This window comes from Astatotilapia calliptera, chromosome 11 (assembly GCF_964374335.1).
Source record: "Astatotilapia calliptera chromosome 11, fAstCal68.1, whole genome shotgun sequence".
Lineage (NCBI taxonomy): Eukaryota > Metazoa > Chordata > Actinopteri > Cichliformes > Cichlidae > Astatotilapia > Astatotilapia calliptera.
Genome location: NC_137432.1, coordinates 11,106,649 through 11,123,823, shown reverse-complemented (window position 1 = coordinate 11,123,823; position 17,175 = coordinate 11,106,649). Strand labels below are relative to the sequence as shown.

Below are 17,175 nucleotides of genomic sequence, written 5' to 3'. Positions count from 1 at the left end.
GTACAAAATGAATAATGATGATAATAAGATGGCATTTCACTGATCCTTGTCCCTGCTATAAGTCCTGTAATGTTTTTGTTTAATCCTTTCCAAGGACAGATCAGAGTTTGGGTCATCAGCCTCAGACATGCTGGGAATTCAATGTCTTGTACACATTGGCTTCAGCAAAGCGCTGACGTGCCGACTCGGATCATCTGGTGGTCCGTCTAACCATTACACTACTCTGCAGGGCTTAGGCACTGACTGAGCAGAGAATAGCGTATGAACTGGAGGAGAGATTGTTACTGGTCTGATGGCAGAGGCACGCCTGCCTCAGTGTTAATCTGTCAGCCTTCATCCAGCTGGTAAAATATGATAGGAGACGGAGTGCTGGCCAAACAGACACAAAGCCAGCACGACGTCTGCCCAATCAACACACCTGCTGCTCAACACTCTGACCACAGAGAGAGGCTGTGTGTGTGCGTGTAAGTTACCAGCAGCCAGACTGTGAGTGGAGAGGTGAAACCGCAGGGCTGTGGAAGAGATAGCTGTCTTTGTGTGTGTGTGTAGGTGAGGGTCATTCGTTGCCCATTACATAGTGATTAAATGATGAAAGAGCTTGTCTGATTTCATTGGAAACCCCCTCTCCTGCTGCCTCACTCAGACACTAACACACACACACACACACACACACACACAGGTGGGTTGGGTACCTATTACAGCCGTCAGGATAGATATCCATCTGATGGTGTCAAAGTGAAACTAGGCCATTTGTTCACTCTCACACCTCTCTCTTCCTTATTCCTCATTTCCTTCAGCCCGCACATCCTCCTCCTTTCCTTTCCTCTCAAACTCACTATTTCTTTTACAGTTCAACTACCTTAACTTCCCTTTCTCGTCATCCATTATTCCATCCATTTACACTTTTATTGCTACACAATCTTTTTAGAATAATTAGATCTGTATGGATCAATATGGTAAGAATTAAAGTGAGGCTGAACTCACAACATCTGTAATGTATAATGTGTATGAACTGGAGATCAGTGAGCTGCCTTAATGGTCCCATATAACGCTCCTTTTGGACAAGTTAATGTCTCCTGAATGTATCTGTTATGTTTCAGGTCACCACCTTTTGTTTTCTCTGCCATGTGTCTATTAACCTCTCTGTTTTAGACGGATTCCAAATGAAGCTGGTTGTAACTTTCAGTCTGTTGCCCATGACCCCTTTCATGCCCTTTTCCTGTGACTTACCTACTATTGCTATGAACACCTGGGTTAAAACAGAACCAATGTGTTTGCAGTGAGACTCATAAAAGTGAGCGTGTAAGAGGAAGAGCCGGTGCTTTATGAGCACTCGTTTCATAAACATCACCTAAGGCTACGTCTGTCGTTTTCTCTCCATTTTGGCCTCCCGTCCACACCGACACGGAAATGGTGGAAAATCACAGCTTTTGATGGAAAACGCAGCTTTTTGAAAACGCTCTCGAAAACGCGTACATTTGAAAACGGTGCTTTCGCGTCGCAGTGTGGACAGCGAAAACGGAGAGTTTCTAAAACAATGACGCATGTTAGTCATGTGATGCAGTCATGTGACCAATTAAACTAAGATAGCGGAGGGCATTATACAACAGTTGTTTTGCTTGCTCTCAGTTTTAACAGCCCTATTAAATATTAATATCAGTCTGTGCATGCTCCAGATAGCTTTTCTTCAAATTCTTTAATTCTCACTCGCTTTTGCAACTTTGTAGTTTTGTGTTACTCGCAGCAACAACTCCACCTCATTGTTAATCCATTTAAAAAACTCTGTGCTTTTCCTCATCATTTTTCGGGAAAGCAAATAAGCGGCAGACAGAAATGTGGCACGTCGAATCTTCTTTCGTTTCACGCATGCGCAGGACTGGAACGTAAGCGTTTTCGGCCGTTTCAATGTGGACGCACAACTCTGTGAAAACGACTGAAAACGCTAGTGTGGATGCGGACAAAAACACCATTTTCAAATCTATCCGGGCTAGTGTGGCTGTAGCCTAAGTCAGCGGTCCCCAACCTTTTTTGCGCCACGGACCGGTTTATGCCCGACATTATTTTCCACGGACCGGCCTTTAAGGTGTCGCGGATAAATACAACAAAATAAAACTAGTACTGGTACTGAAAAAAAGAAGATTTATTCATAACACACATGAAAAGACCCAGGAAAACCGAGTTAACGATAAAAACGATAACAAAATAACGCTGAAAACCGATAAAAACCCTGAAAACCGTACATTTCACACCTGAGCCTCGACTCTCGCGGCCCGGTACCAAACGACTCACGGACCGGTACCGGTCCAAGGCCCAGGGGTTGGGGACCGCTGGCCTAAGTGACAAAAAAGCTTGATTTTATCAAAGAATGTTGTAGTTACAAACTTATTAAATGGCTATTTTGCAGCAAAATTAGGGATCACTTTGTAAATGATGGGAAGCACGACATCCCACTACAAGTTACTGGCAGCTAATTAAACTGTAGTCTTACACGTGGGCTCTTACAGCTATAAAAATGCAAAAATTCTTCAGGAATGATTTGAAGAAGATGACTGATTTCCAGGTGTTCCCTTTCCCAGCATTCCCAGTCTAATTCATACCAAGCATCTGTTTGATGTGCTGAAAAGACAAGTGTGATTCATGGAGTGTGCACCTCACCACTTACGGGACTTATGGGACTATTGCCTGTGGAGTCTGTTTTAACAGCACTAGAGCGTCCCAAACTATTTTAGGCAAATGTTTAAAGTGTTTGCATGTTCAGCAGGAGTATGGATATTTCAACACAAGAGGGTCAGAGATTGTGCTTAAGTACGGTCAGCTGACACACATGCCAAGACATACACAAATCCAGGCACGCATTAAGGAGTGCGCACTCATGCAACGCACACATGAACCGAGTAACACTTGTAACTGAAGTTTATAGCCTACAGAAGAAAGTGCAAAGGAGGAGGAGAAGAGGGGAGGAGAGGGAAGTGGAAGGGAGGAAAAATTATTACCATCCTTTGCCCTCCCTGCTAATAAAAAGCATAACTTCAAACATGTTTCTGATGATGGTTAAAGCAGGAGGAAATTGATTTATTTGAAGATGTTTTAAAGTGGATTTTTCACAGGTTGAGAGGGTCTTTGAAGCCATGCAAAGGTATATGTGTGTGTGAGGTTGCAGGATGGAATGTTCATGTCTTTAGGGCTGACCTTAATGTTAGTACAGTTAAAAAAAAAAAATAGTACTGCTGCTATCAGCCTCCAAATGCTGCCATGACCACCGCAGGGTGTATGTGTGTATTTGTGAGTGTGCTTGATATTACAACTAACCTAGTTTACTCAATACAAGCTCAAATATTTGACACCTAATGTGACTAGTCCTGAGACATGAAGAAGAGTTGGAAAAGTTTCACACTGAAAAAACATATTCGTTAAATTATTGATTAATTTGCCTTTCCGCTAGAGTTTTCTATGGAGGAAAGTGTATGTGGAGAGCATCTTAAGCATTATTGATGCATACAGTGCAAGAGCTTGGCTAAATGGTTCTTTAGCAGACAAGCTATTCATAAGTCTGTGCACTTAGATTAAATTTTCACTATCAAAATATTTTTTTAAATATTACCACACTAAAATTCACACTTTTTATTTGGTAGAGAACAATTAAATTCAGCAAAGGCACAGCTCACAGTTATCCTCACTGGCTCCTTGAGATTGCATTTAAGAAATATATTTGATATATAAACGGTGAGAAACAAACACGATTTATGGATTCTGTGCTTGAGTCGTTGGTTAATGTATCTGGACAATAACCTTACCTGTTCGTAGTACTTGTTGTGAGCCACATAGTATTGGGAATCAAATGACTCCTCTGTCACCAACACATGCTGTCTCTCCCCTACCTGCACAGACAGAGGGAGGAAGAGTGAAAAGGAGAGAGAAAGAAGTTATCCAATGGATTTACTTAGACAAAAAGGAAAAATTGTACTATATTAAAGGTGGACATCAATTAACCAGTCACAATAAACAAGCTGTAAAGCCATTTGATTTAAGCTCATCCAATAAAACTGTGCTAGTTTCGCTGAAAAAGAACACATTTACTGTTGCAGCGTACACATGCACAGCAGACGTTTATGAATGTCTGCCGTGCATAGATGCGTTGGCTATGGGGTTGCAGTTTTTGTTACATAGGCCGCGTTTCTTCTTCAGTTTTAATTAAAGCAAGCTTCCTCAGTCAAGCTTCTATTCACGGAGATCCAATATTCAATAAAAGCTTTGCTCTTTCACGTTTTTTTCAAGTTTTATGTTAGTGCCCGCTGTTCACCTTTTAATTAAAATCTCAAGGTTTCAGAGCCACTTCAGTTTTAGTGCTTTGCAAAGAGATGGCGAGCACTATTCAGTTCAGAAAACTGCATTTAAAAAAAAAAAAGAAGAAAAAAAAGTCTACACACGATGCAATTCAGATGCATACAGAAAACAGTCTATTCAGGACATCAGAAAATCAAATACTACAAGGTCTCCCCATCTGGCAATTTAGTGTCGGATGAAATGAGAGAAAGCACATTTTTGTGGAGGAATGTTGTTGACTCTCCGAAGGATTCATAGAAGAGTAGAATAACTTTTTTGAAAGTTCTACAGGAAAGAATAAAATCTATTTAGGACTAGTTTTCTTACCAAAAAGGGGGAAGCGTTTCCACATTTGAACAAGAATCAATTCATCACAGTTTCTGTGCTTCATGACTATATATACGCCCGTACATTTCCTAAACGGCTAATTCATTTTAAACATAATTTAACAGGTATAAATTATGCATTAATACTTCCCTTCATCTCTGACGTAACTTTGGCCAGTATCACCTTTAGGGTCATCTTCTTGGACAGCCGTGACTAAAAGTGACCAATGGATCAGTAGCTCCACTTGTGTTAAATCCTTGTATTTTCACTCTTCTCTTTATGGTAGACTTGATTAATGCGCACATGCATCACCTGGCATGCAGCCTGTTTCAGTTGCTCCTTTTTCTCCATATTTGAACTTTTAATTATTTTCTTTGTCTTTTACTTAGTATTAGATTGTTTGTTTTCATAGTTTTCTCATACATAATTTCCTGCCTCCTGGAGATTTTTCATGACCTTGTTGTGAAGAGGTTTTTCTATATCATGACTGATCACCACACACGCGTCTTGAGGATTTCCAGGCCGGTTTATGTTGCCAAACACAGCACAATGTACCAAACTGTGGATGTCCTAATGTTCACACCGTCTCTCAGATGGATTTGTTTTCTTTTTGCAGGCTAAGACAACTTGCACTGATATCTGCTTCGACTTGGGGTTCACAGAAGTACTTTTTAAAAGCCAACATGAGAGTTTAAACCGAAGCCAGGCTTTGATCTTCTAATTAATGAAAAAACAATAATGAAAAAAGTAAATTTAACAGTTTTGAGTAAACTGTCCATTTCATTTGAGCCCATGAAAACAGGCTGACAGCATTCAGGGCTTAAAGCAACACTGTGCAACTTCAACTGTGAGAAAAGTGTCACCGTTTAAACATTTTTGGACCTAACTGCATTTGAAAATGTTTCAAATTCAGGTTTCCTGTGGGTAGCATTTGCATTTTAACTCTGTCAGTGATGAGACCTTTACTCAGAGTATGCTGACTGATCATTTCCTTAGCAAAATGTCAGAGCCTTAGAAGTCATGGCTCTGACATATTGCCCAAGGTATTTCCATTTTTGCAGACGTCCATATTCTGCGCTCTCTTCTTCCTTTTTTTTTTTTCCCCATGTTTACCCTTTTTCTTACATCCCTCTCTACTGTCTCTGGGCTGTCTCTTTGTTTTCAGCCACTTCCTCTCATCATTGACTGACTCTCACAGAGAACACCTGCAGAGGATGAGACAGACTCAAAAAGCAATCAAATAAATTGTTTTTATTTGAAGGGTTTTATTTTCAGGGGGAGAAGTGGGTAAAAAAAACAACATAAGACCATTATTACTGGACAGCAAGCACTCAATTGTTGTCTTTCTTAGTGCACTTAAACTGAAAACAAAATATTTTTCCAGGAAGATAAAAAATACCTTTTATTTAGTCATAGTCAAATTCTCCTTTCCCCTTCAAGTACATTACAAAATTATAAATATAAAATTTATGTGGAAATGTATGCACACATACTAATGTCGCCTGAGTGCATCTAAAAAAGAAAGTATTGTTGAAAAAGTTATTTTTTGTAATTTAATTGATAAAAATGTAATTTTCATGGAGTCTAAGTGCATATGTCAAACTTCTCTTTAATTTTAATTTTGATTGAACCCTGGTATCTTTAATTCAGCTTTTCAACACATTACTGCTCAAACAGTAAAATACTGTGTAGCTTAATTTAGCTCTGTACATGCAAACACAATCTTGGGGAAGACTGCAAACTTGACAGTGGCCCAGATGACCATCATCAACACCGTCTAGAAGGAAGGCGAGCCACAGGAGGTCATTTCAAAAAAGGCTGACTGTTCACAGTGCTGCATGGAAAACTAAGTGGTAGAGGAAAGTGTGGCAGGAAAAAGTGCACACACAAGCAACAGGGATGACCGTAGCCTTAAGAGGACTGTCAAGAAAAGTCGATTCAAGAACACGGGGAATGAAGCCACAGATGGGTAGGAATGTGGCTAAACTGTCACATTACCAATGTCAAGCCACCCCTGAACCAGAGACAACGTCAAAAGTGTCTAAGTACTGAACTGCTGCTCAGTGGTCCTTTTTAGATGAAAGTAACATTTTAAGTCAAGGAAATCAAGGTCCTATAAACAGTCTTAAGGTCCTACGGCAGGATAATTCAAGCTAGTGTGAAGTTTATTCATTCTGTACTGATTTAGGGTCCCATGTGGTCATCTTCTAATGGTGGTGAAGGTTTACCCACTATGTATGATCAAGTCAAAAAGTCAATGTTGCAACCTACTGGAGGTTTCAGAGCATTTCATGCATTCTTTCGCTGACAAGCTTCATAGAGATGCTGATATCTTTTCCAGCAGGACTCAACACTTTCTCACAGTACCAAAACTGCTGACCAACTTTTACTGTACTTGATTGACCTTTATATTTACCATTTTGAATTAAATAAAAAATAAATAATGTAAATATTGTAAGGAGTAGTTCCAAAGTAGTTCTCCAGTTATAACAGTTTATGCATGCATTTGTTTTGGCTTGTTTTTTCCTCTCATATCTGCGTATGTATGTGTATTTAGATTTGTATTTACTCCATCTGTTGAAGAACGTCACAGCTTTACAAAGAAGGACTGAATGTCTTTACACAGCATGATGGTTTTTTATTTCACCATCCAGAGAGCAACATCCCAGGATACACCGAAGATCCAGTAAAGATTTGCGGGATCATGTGTTTAATTGATAATTAATCCACATCATAACAAGAACAAGGAGATGACTGTGGCTTTGAATTTTAATCACCATTTTTATCTGTGCCACTAAACATCATCCAAATGATTTTGCTGCTGTCGTTTTCATTTTGAGCAGGAAGACTAATCCGGGCGAGAAGCAGTCGGTGCATGTTGTAGTGGGATACGTAACGTCATTCAGACATAGGTTAGTATTACATTCATGCCCGTCACAGCTTCATTCAGACATTCCCACAATGATGCAACAAACCACTATTACAGAATTATTTAATACGTGCAAGATTTCACAGCACAGCAGCTGATATTTAATGCATTGGGTTAGAGTTTTCTTCACATGGGGACTACATTTTAATACTTAAAGCAGTCAACTAATAAAAAAAGCAGCTCAAGTATATAAATCACTGATCCCTGTCGTCGTGTTCAAATGTCTGCAATTATTTTTTCAGTTATTTACGACATTACGAGTGTACTGTAACTACTGTTACACCATGTGTGTAAATGCATGCACCTCTTTCAATTTGGAGAAGGTTGCTGACGGACTGTGATGTTGTGTGGTGCTGCAGGTATGCAATAAAGAAAGTGACAAAAAAAAAAAAAACTTTGTCAGAAACAGTATTGTAGTTTCTTCTTTTGAGTCGTAAACCTGAACATCCGCCTTTGGTTTGTTCTGAAATGTTGAAAAGCTCAGTTTGTGTGGAGAAGAATCCTGAACACCACTGTTGAGCAGTGGCTTGTAGACTTACAAACACAACGCTAAATGCCGTTCTAGCAACCATTGTACATTTTATCACAACAGTCTTGCACAGACGCACTCATTTTTACCTCAACTATCCTCTGCACTCATTATCCATCCATATGATTCTTATATACACACACAGTTTATCACACAAACACATACATAAACATACACAATACATAAACGTTGCTCAACTATGACATACGCACAAAGTGGCACACACACGGCTTTTTTGTAGCTACTTGTAGAAAGATAGTTTGTTTTGTTGGCTGCTGAACAATCGCTGTGGGGTGTGATTTAACAGGGCTAAAGAAAGAAGCTCTGATCTTTAGGAGGTTCTCTTTGATTCTTGAAAGATGAAGGGAAAAATCGCCCCTGTTGGTCTGGGTATTTTGTTTTAGCCTCAAAGTAAAAAACAATATAAAAGAGACTCAAATTTTTAAGTGTTGGCCATGAAACAGAGGGGATTATGGGTGGTTTTGGTTTAATGATTGCAGGGACAAATGTAAAATCAAATCAAGTTATACAAATAAACTGTTCTACACAAGGCATAATTACTTTAGACAGAGTAATAGCTTACAAATGATGAAGACACAAGGAATAGACGCAAGAAAGGTTGGAAAACAAATGAAAAAAGGATCAACATTGAAGAAATTTAGTCAAACTAAGCTAAAACAGAATAGCCTGGGAGCAGATATCAGATCTTTGTCCCAGTCAAAGCCTCTACAAGCTGGTCCAGGTCAATAACTTCACACACATACACACCAGCACCAGCAGTTTCTTCACCAAGTCAATAAAACTTCCTAACACTCTGTTCGGGCAATGCACTTGACTGTTTTTACAGCAGATTCAAATTGCATTGTGCTTGTTTCTCTGAGCCCTTCAGAACTGCAACAATATAAAGTATATAAGAAGAAATGTGTGGTTTGCTAGCCTGTGGAAACTATCACTGTTTTACCTACCTCCAGCAAGTAAAGGAAAGTGAGATCAACCATAATCTGACAGCTGAATTTACAGTTTGATAATGCATGACTCCAAATAAGCAGTGATTATGTATAATTAAGTAATGACTACTGAATATTTTAGGGGGGGGAAATAGAGAAGTTAGCTTAGAAAACAATGCAACAGTTCTGGTTAATCTTAAATATGTCAAACTCTGATTACACACAAATTAAAGCATACACAGAAAAGGAAACGAAGCAATCAATGTCTTTAAGCTTTCAGGGAGGAACTAGACTTTGAGAAAACATGTTGGAAATTTCAGTGGTAAAATTAAGTGAAAAGTTCTTTTATAGCTTTTAAAGGAAGTTTGAAAGTCCTTCAGATCTGCCCAGATCTACACACAAACACTCCTGCTAGTAAGAAAAACGGACCATGAATGCATGAATAACTCTTTTATAGGTGGTTGTGTGTGAAGATTTTTCTGTTTGACGGAAACAGAAAAAATAAATAAATTAAAACCTGGTGCTTGTTAATCCAAAGTAGTCTCCATCCACCTGCCTGAAACTTCAGTGCCTACATGTACATTGGTGGGAACATAGTTTGCAACTGTAAATGTGAAAATCCATTACGGTGGAATTCATTCTTTTAACACAAAATACACAATAACGCCATAATGCAGATTAAATCATACAAAGGGAAACTTCTCATGCTTTTGAGATTATGCATATGATACACAAAAATTATCCTGTAACATTGTCTCTTACAAAACAAGTTCACGGTGACATTTAAAGTGCTTATTGGCTTTTTTTCTTTTAAGTATTTTTCAAGGATTTCAATATTTTGGTGACTATAGATTAGAAATATCCCTGCTGTTGTGAGGTTTTAACTTATACGGATGTTTATACAGACCTGATGAGAGTATTTAATTACACAATTTGGGGCGGGGGACTAAAATGCTGTCTGGAAATTTAAAACCTCCCTATTTCCCTGGATATTTCAGTAAATCATTTGCTGATTTAATAAAACATATACAATAGAGTCAAAGCTGAAGGAAAAATCAGTGTTTGTGCTTATTTTCTACTTGGAACCTTGAGTATCAGTGAACCATTGACCGAGCCATATAATAGTCAAGACTGAAAAACAGCTTGGAACAAGTTGAAGAGCTGGAATACAGCAGAATAGTAACTCTTCAATGACATGCCCATTGTAGAGTCTTTACTTTACAATGCAAAGCTCCTTGAAAGCGACTGTTATTATATGCAGGTACTATATAAATAAATAAAAATTGCATTTGAAGGTTGTCTATGGAAGAATAATGACGGATTAATAGGAGACAGAAGTATAATGGAAAATCTGTAACAGTTCAGGTTTGGAGTTAGCCACACTAGTTGTAATGGTAAAGGTTAGGGTAAAGAGCTTTGCGGAAAAAATACGTCAATGAGGATCATCACAAATACAGAAAGGGGAGTGTGGATGTGTATGAAGGCCTAGATATCTCCTGGATCATAACAAACTCTCACAATACACACAGGACAAAAGTAGTCACAATAACAACTTGTCCAGCAAAGCACTTTATAAACAGAGTCTAACCCAAGCTCCACTGTTATCATCTTCAATGCCCTGTACCAACACAGAGCAGAGCAGCTATCTGAACGTTACCCCAACAGAGGTCGATTATCTTGTTAATAATTTCACCTCCTCACTACGTACGACTCTGGATACTGTAGCTCCTGTGAAAACTAAGGTCTCTAATCAGAAGTACCTGACTCCGTGGTATAATTCTCAAACACGTAGCCTAAAGCAGATGACTCGTAATCTGGAGAGGAAATGGCGTGTCACAAATTTAGAGGATCATCATTTAGCCTGGAGAAATAGTTTGCTGCTTTATAAGAAAGCCCTCCGCAAAGCCAGAACATCTTACTATTCATCACTGATTGAAGAAAATAAGAACAACCCCAGGTTTCTCTTCAGCACTGTAGCCAGGCTAACAAACAGTCAGAGCTCTTTTGAGCCAACCATCCCTTTAATGTTAACTAGTAATGACTTCATGAACTTCTTCACAAATAAAATTCTTATCATTAGAGAAAAAATTACCAATAATCATCCCACAGATCTAATATTATCTACAGCTACTCTTAGTACCACTGATGTTCATTTACACTCTTTTTCTCCAACTGATCTTTCTGAGTTAACTTCAATAATTACTTCCTCCAAACCATCAACGTGTCTTTTAGACCCCATTCCTACAAAACTGCTCAAAGAAGTCCTGCCATTAATTAATGCTTCAATCTTAGATATGATCAACCTATCTCTAATAATCGGCTATGTACCACAGGCCTTCAAGCTGGCTGTAGTTAAACCTGGCCTCTGACAGTGGACTCATCTCTGTGCTTGTCCTGCTAGACCTTAGTGCAGCATTTGATACTGTCGACCATAATATCCCATTAGAGCGATTAGAACATGCTGTAGGTATTACAGGTACTGCACTGCAGTGGTTTGTATCATATCTATCTCATAGACTCCAATTTGTGCATGTAAATGGAGAGTCCTCTTCACGCACTGAGGTTAATTATGGAGTTCCACAGGGTTCAGTGCTAGGACCAATTCTGTTTACATTATACATGCTTCCCTTAGGCAGTATCATTAGAAGACATAGCATACATTTTTCACTGCTATGCAGATGACACTCAGCTCTATCTGTCCATGAAGCCAGATAACACACACCAATTAGTTAAACTGCAGGAATGTCTTAAAGACATAAAGACCTGGATGGCCGCTAACTTTCTGCTTCTTAATTCAGATCAAACTGAGGTTATTGTACTCGGCCCTGAAAATCTTAGACATATGGTATCTAACCAGATTCTTACTCTGGATGGCATTACCTTGGCCTCCAGTAACACTGTGAGGAACCTTGGAGTTATTATTGACCAGGACATGTCCTTCAATGCACATATTAAACAAATATGTAAGACTGCGTTCTTCCATTTACGCAACATCTTTAAAGTTAGAAATATCCTGTCTCAGAGTGACGCTGAAAAACTAGTTCATGCATTTATTACTTCCAGGCTGGACTACTGTAATTCATTATTATCAGGATGTGCTAAAAACTCACTGAAAAGCCTTCAGCTAATCCAAAATGCTGCAGCAAGAGTCCTGACAGGGACTAGAAAGAGAGAGCATATTTCTCCTGTTTTGGCTTCCCTTCATTGGCTTCCTGTTAAATCCAGAATTGAATTCAAAATCCTGCTCCTCACATACAAGGTCTTAAATAATCAGGCCCCATCTGATCTTAATGACCTTGTAGTACCATATCACCCTATTAGAGCACTTCGCTCTCGCACTGCAGGCCTACTTGTTGTTCCTAGAGTATTTAAAAGTAGAATGGGAGGCAGAGCCTTCAGTTTTCAGGCCCCTCTTCTGTGGAACCAGCTTCCAGTTTGGATTCAGGAGACAGACACTATCTCTACTTTCAAGATTAGGCTTAAAACTTTCCTTTTTGCTAAAGCATATAGTTAGGGCTGGACCAGGTGACCCTGAATCCTCCCTTAGTTATGCTGCAATAGACGTAGGCTGCCGGGGGATTCCCATGATGCATTGAGTTTTTCCTTTCCAGTCACCTTTCTCACTCACTATGTATTAATAGACCTCTCTGCATTGAATTATATCTGTTATTAACCTCTGTCTCTCTTCCATAGCATGTCTTTTATCCTGTCTTCCTTCTCTCACCCCAACCGGTCGCAGCAGATGGCCGCCCCTCCCTGAGCCTGGTTCTGCCAGAGGTTTCTTCCTGTTAAAAGGGAGTTTTTCCTTCCCACTGTCGCCAAAGTGCTTGCTCATAGGGGGTCATATGATTGTTGCGTTTTTCTCTGTATCTATGAAGCGCCTTGAGGTGACTTTTGTTGTGATTTGGCGCTATATAAATAAAATTGAATTGAATTTACAGAGAAAGGCTCTTTAGACAGCTTAATATTCTTGTTGATTAACTTTGTTTGTTTGCCTTAAGGCTCTGAATCAGACCCGTAAAGTGTTCTTGGCCTTGTAATGTCCACTGTCCTCTCTCAGAGCTAAGGGAAATGTTGGCAGTTTTTACCCAAGCAGAATGCTTCATGTCTGCATCAAATCTACAAGCCCCCTCCAGGTCCTCTCCAGCACTCACAGAACTCATCAGACCAAAGCTCTCTCATGCATGTGAATACAATTAAAAAAAGAGACTTTAATAACATTGAGCTGGTGATTCAAAGGAAACAACTGTTAAACAGAAGGGAATAAAAAAAATAATTTTTTAGCAAGAAGACTAAAACCCACAATAAAGGAAATGTGCAAAATTAGTAGAACTAGTACAACCCCAATTCCAAAAATGTTATTAAAAAAATAGAATTCAATGATTTACAGATCTGGTAAACCCATATCTAGTTCACAGTAGAACATAAAAATCAAGTATTTAAACAGACAATTTAGTATTTCATTAAAAAGTATTTGCTAATTTTAAATTTGATGCCAGCAACACGTCTCAGGAAAGCTGCGATGGGAACGATAAAGGCTGGAAAAATAAGTGGTACTAAAAAGAAACAGGTTGAGGAACATTTTATAACTAATTTGGTTAATTGGCAACGGGTCAGAAACATGAGGAGATCTAAATCAGAGATTAGATTAGAAATCTCCGTATGCTGACAAGGCTAAACGTCAGCGCAGGATGCCTGTAATCTTCAGGCGACACTGCTTGAAAAACAGGCATGGCTCTGTCATGGAAGTGCATGGGGGTCAGGAACGCTTCCGGAAATCGTTGTCTGATCACAGTTCAATGTCCCATCCACAAATGCAGGATACATTTCAAAAGCACTGCAAAGGCAAATTGGAAAAGTGTTCTGTGGACAGACAAATTGAGATGTTAAATTCTCTTTTAGAAAACATGAATGTTGCATCCTTGAGACTAAAGAGGCAAAAGGACCATCCGGCCTGCTGTCAGCGCAGAGTTCTCCAATGGTTTTAGAATAACACATGCTCCCTTCAGAGAATATCTTTTTCAGGGAAGGCCTCATCCTAAATCGCATACTCCTGCCATTACAACATCATGGCTTCGTAGTAGAAGAGTCCAGGTGAAGTACTGGCATGCCTGGAGAATATACCCTCTACTGGTTCAACACATGGACCACCTAGGGGAGATTTTTTACTAGGTAAAAATCCAGAAACTGATGTTATATGATCGATAACATACACAAGTCTGCAACTGCTAGCATTCCCTAACTGAATGATTGAATTCTGCCACGTGTATGGGTCTGAACACATATGCATAACTGTGTGTGACTGTGTGAACATCGTTTTTGCGCCACAAAATCCAGCCAAGACTGTTGAGCAGCTTGAATCCTATATCAGATGAGAATGTGACAACATTTCTCTCCCAAAAGTTCAGCAACTGGTCTGCACAGTTCAGAGACTTTTATGCACTGTTGTTAAAAGAAGAGGGGTTACTACACAATTGTTAATATGTGTGCAAATTTAAAAAGTGTTAGTGTTTGAACTTTGAATGCTACAAAATGCTGGTTACGCTTGCACCAAGAACACAGACTTTCCAAGCCTGAAGGACGGCATCCTTGCTGTTCTCCCATATAACAAAGCAAAGTTCTTTATAGTTTTCTTGAATGCTGAGGTCATAATATGTCTTGTGTCAAACAAGGACTTTCAAGAAGTTTCACAGAGTCTTTACTAAAGAATTGAAAGCATGCGAAGGTTAGCGCAAAATCATCACAATAACAATGAAGAGGTTTGGTATTCAGTGTCAGTTTTGGTAACATGTTCCAAAACATTCTCACAGTACTTCTAAATTGACAAAAAAAAAAAAAACAACCTCAAAGGGAAACCTTGTACAAAGCACCTACCTTTTAAACCCTATTTAATGAGCTATTTTATTCTGTGTTTACGTAAAATGGAATGTCTGCCTGCATTTGATTTAAATGCCCAAAAGTGAGCATACAAGAAAACTCCATACACCAAACATCAACAACCAAAGTCCTATAATAAAGCTTTTCTATCAACGCAAAAACACAACAATCACAAAGTGCTGGGCTCCATTGCAAATAATAATGTCCTTCATTCTGAGCAGCAGACTTGAAATCTGCTCTTAACAATAACTTCTGCAACTAACACATCGTCGGGTTACATGATTAAACTATTTGATTCCAAAACCTTTCATTTTACTTCTTGTGAAAACAATTAATGCTCGTGTTACTGCTGATCGCACCAGTTTATTAAACATTCTTTACCCTTACAAAAGGTTTAAGTCACATTCCTAGCCGGCCCCAAAATACTGATTCTGCTTAATACTTAATATTGCCTGTAGGCACTGTGGTACCTCTCCTTGATCTTAATTTGAACCAAAGATGTCAATGTTGGATTCGTCACTCTTTAAGACCTGTTCCAGAGTCACACCTCAGCCTTTTCTGGCCGCTTCCCCTCTTTAAGAATGGCTTCTCGACAGCTGTCCTCCTATTGAGAGCACTTCTGTTGAAGCTTCAGCAAATGGTGGGTCAACTGGATCACTTGAAGGGCCTGATGCATCTCTTGGGTCTTTTTTATTACAATGTGTTTTTATTAGTTCTTGAAAATAGGAGAAGCGACCCAAGACTTTTGCATAGCGCTGCATATTTACACCTTTTATTTTCACTAATGCTGACGTTACCCTTGAACTAAGGACGGTATCTACCACTGACATAAAATTCTTTATAGCAGAAAGTTCCTACAGTCATAACTGTGGGTTAAGTGAAAAGACTGGATGTTTTAGCATCTAGAAGGCATTTGCTCAAAGCTTTACAAGCTTTAATTATTTTGTTGGAATAAGTTGGAATAACATTTCTTGTTTATTACAATTGTTTTTTGAAAAAGAGACGTTGACCTCGATGAGACTTTCTAAATACATATCGTTTGCTAAACAGTTTCTAAAAACAAAGGGAAAAAAAGCCAAATAAGAATGATTACACAGTGCAGTCTTTTACCGTTACAGTTAATTTATTCGAATTATTGCTCTTATGGAACATGTCCCATAAAGCTGCTGTATTCCTTTTAACCTCATGAATGTGTACCCCGGTCCTACTTGCACTCTATAATCTAGAACGTACAGACGACATATAGTTTTCTGGCAAAGTTTCACAAAAAACTTACAAACATGAGCAACTGATTGCCTCATCAGTTTCAGCCATTTGAAAAGAAAAGACAGCCAAGTCCGCCACCAGCGTGACAGATCTAGTTTGTCAGACGAGAGACAGATAGATGTATGTCTCACTACACATAAACACGCAGGCCTGTGACAGTAGCCCGTAGGCTGTTTAGTGTCTCAGATGCTGGAATGAATCACATCAAAACAGAGACGTGGCAGAAGACACAGGAGGAAAGCCTCTGAAACATCAGTTGCTAAAATCCATGGCATCACAGACACAGAACTCACAAACTGCTGAAAACACATATACTTGGTCATGCTAGAGGAAAGATTAACGTGTCGTGTCTTAGAAAATGATGTGAACGAAATACACAGAAAGAAATCACACAGCACAAGAGCTGTAGGTGGATGTGGTCTCGAGTTTATCACGTCCTTCAATATTTTATTTTCTCTTAGTTTAATTAAGTTTAAATAACAGAAATATTAACTGCTTTGCTCCATGCACCTGCAAGCATTTATTTATTCATTTTTTTACATGAGATACTGCAGACATCCACTCCTCACAAACTGTCACCAGCACCCTTTGACCTACACCGATTTGATCTAAAAGGTTTCAGACAGAAGACTGGCCATGTATTTCTTTCCTGTCCCAGAAAAGTAACAACTAACCTCAACTCGCTCCTGACCACAGCGATTGTAAATGTTCCATCCTTCATTTATTCAGCCCCTTATTGTCAGGCTTATTAGACAGAGTATGTGTGTCTGTGTACATGTATGTTTATGTAGGGATGTAGGCTGCAAAGTCCTCTTGGCATTACAGCATCTGTGCGTCTGAAACTGTGTGTGTGTCTGTGTGTATGCAACTGTAGCATCAATCAGAGCTCAGCTGCGATTGTCAGGCTGATTGTCTGTTATGTCCCTGTGGGCCTGGAGGCCTTGGTGTGTGTAATTCATGTATTTATGTGAATATGT

At 39.1% G+C, this 17,175-nt stretch overlaps 1 protein-coding gene across 1 annotated transcript in view; it reads right to left on the bottom strand.

The window, feature by feature from the left end:
- cdkal1 (CDK5 regulatory subunit associated protein 1-like 1) overlaps positions 1–17,175 on the bottom strand; it is a 258,244-nt gene that overhangs the window by 16,059 nt on the left and 225,010 nt on the right. Inside the window, exon 14 of the mRNA XM_026183920.2 lies at positions 3,795–3,878. Coding sequence (XP_026039705.1) covers positions 3,795–3,878 — 84 coding nt within the window. The remainder of the gene's footprint in view (positions 1–3,794; positions 3,879–17,175) is intronic.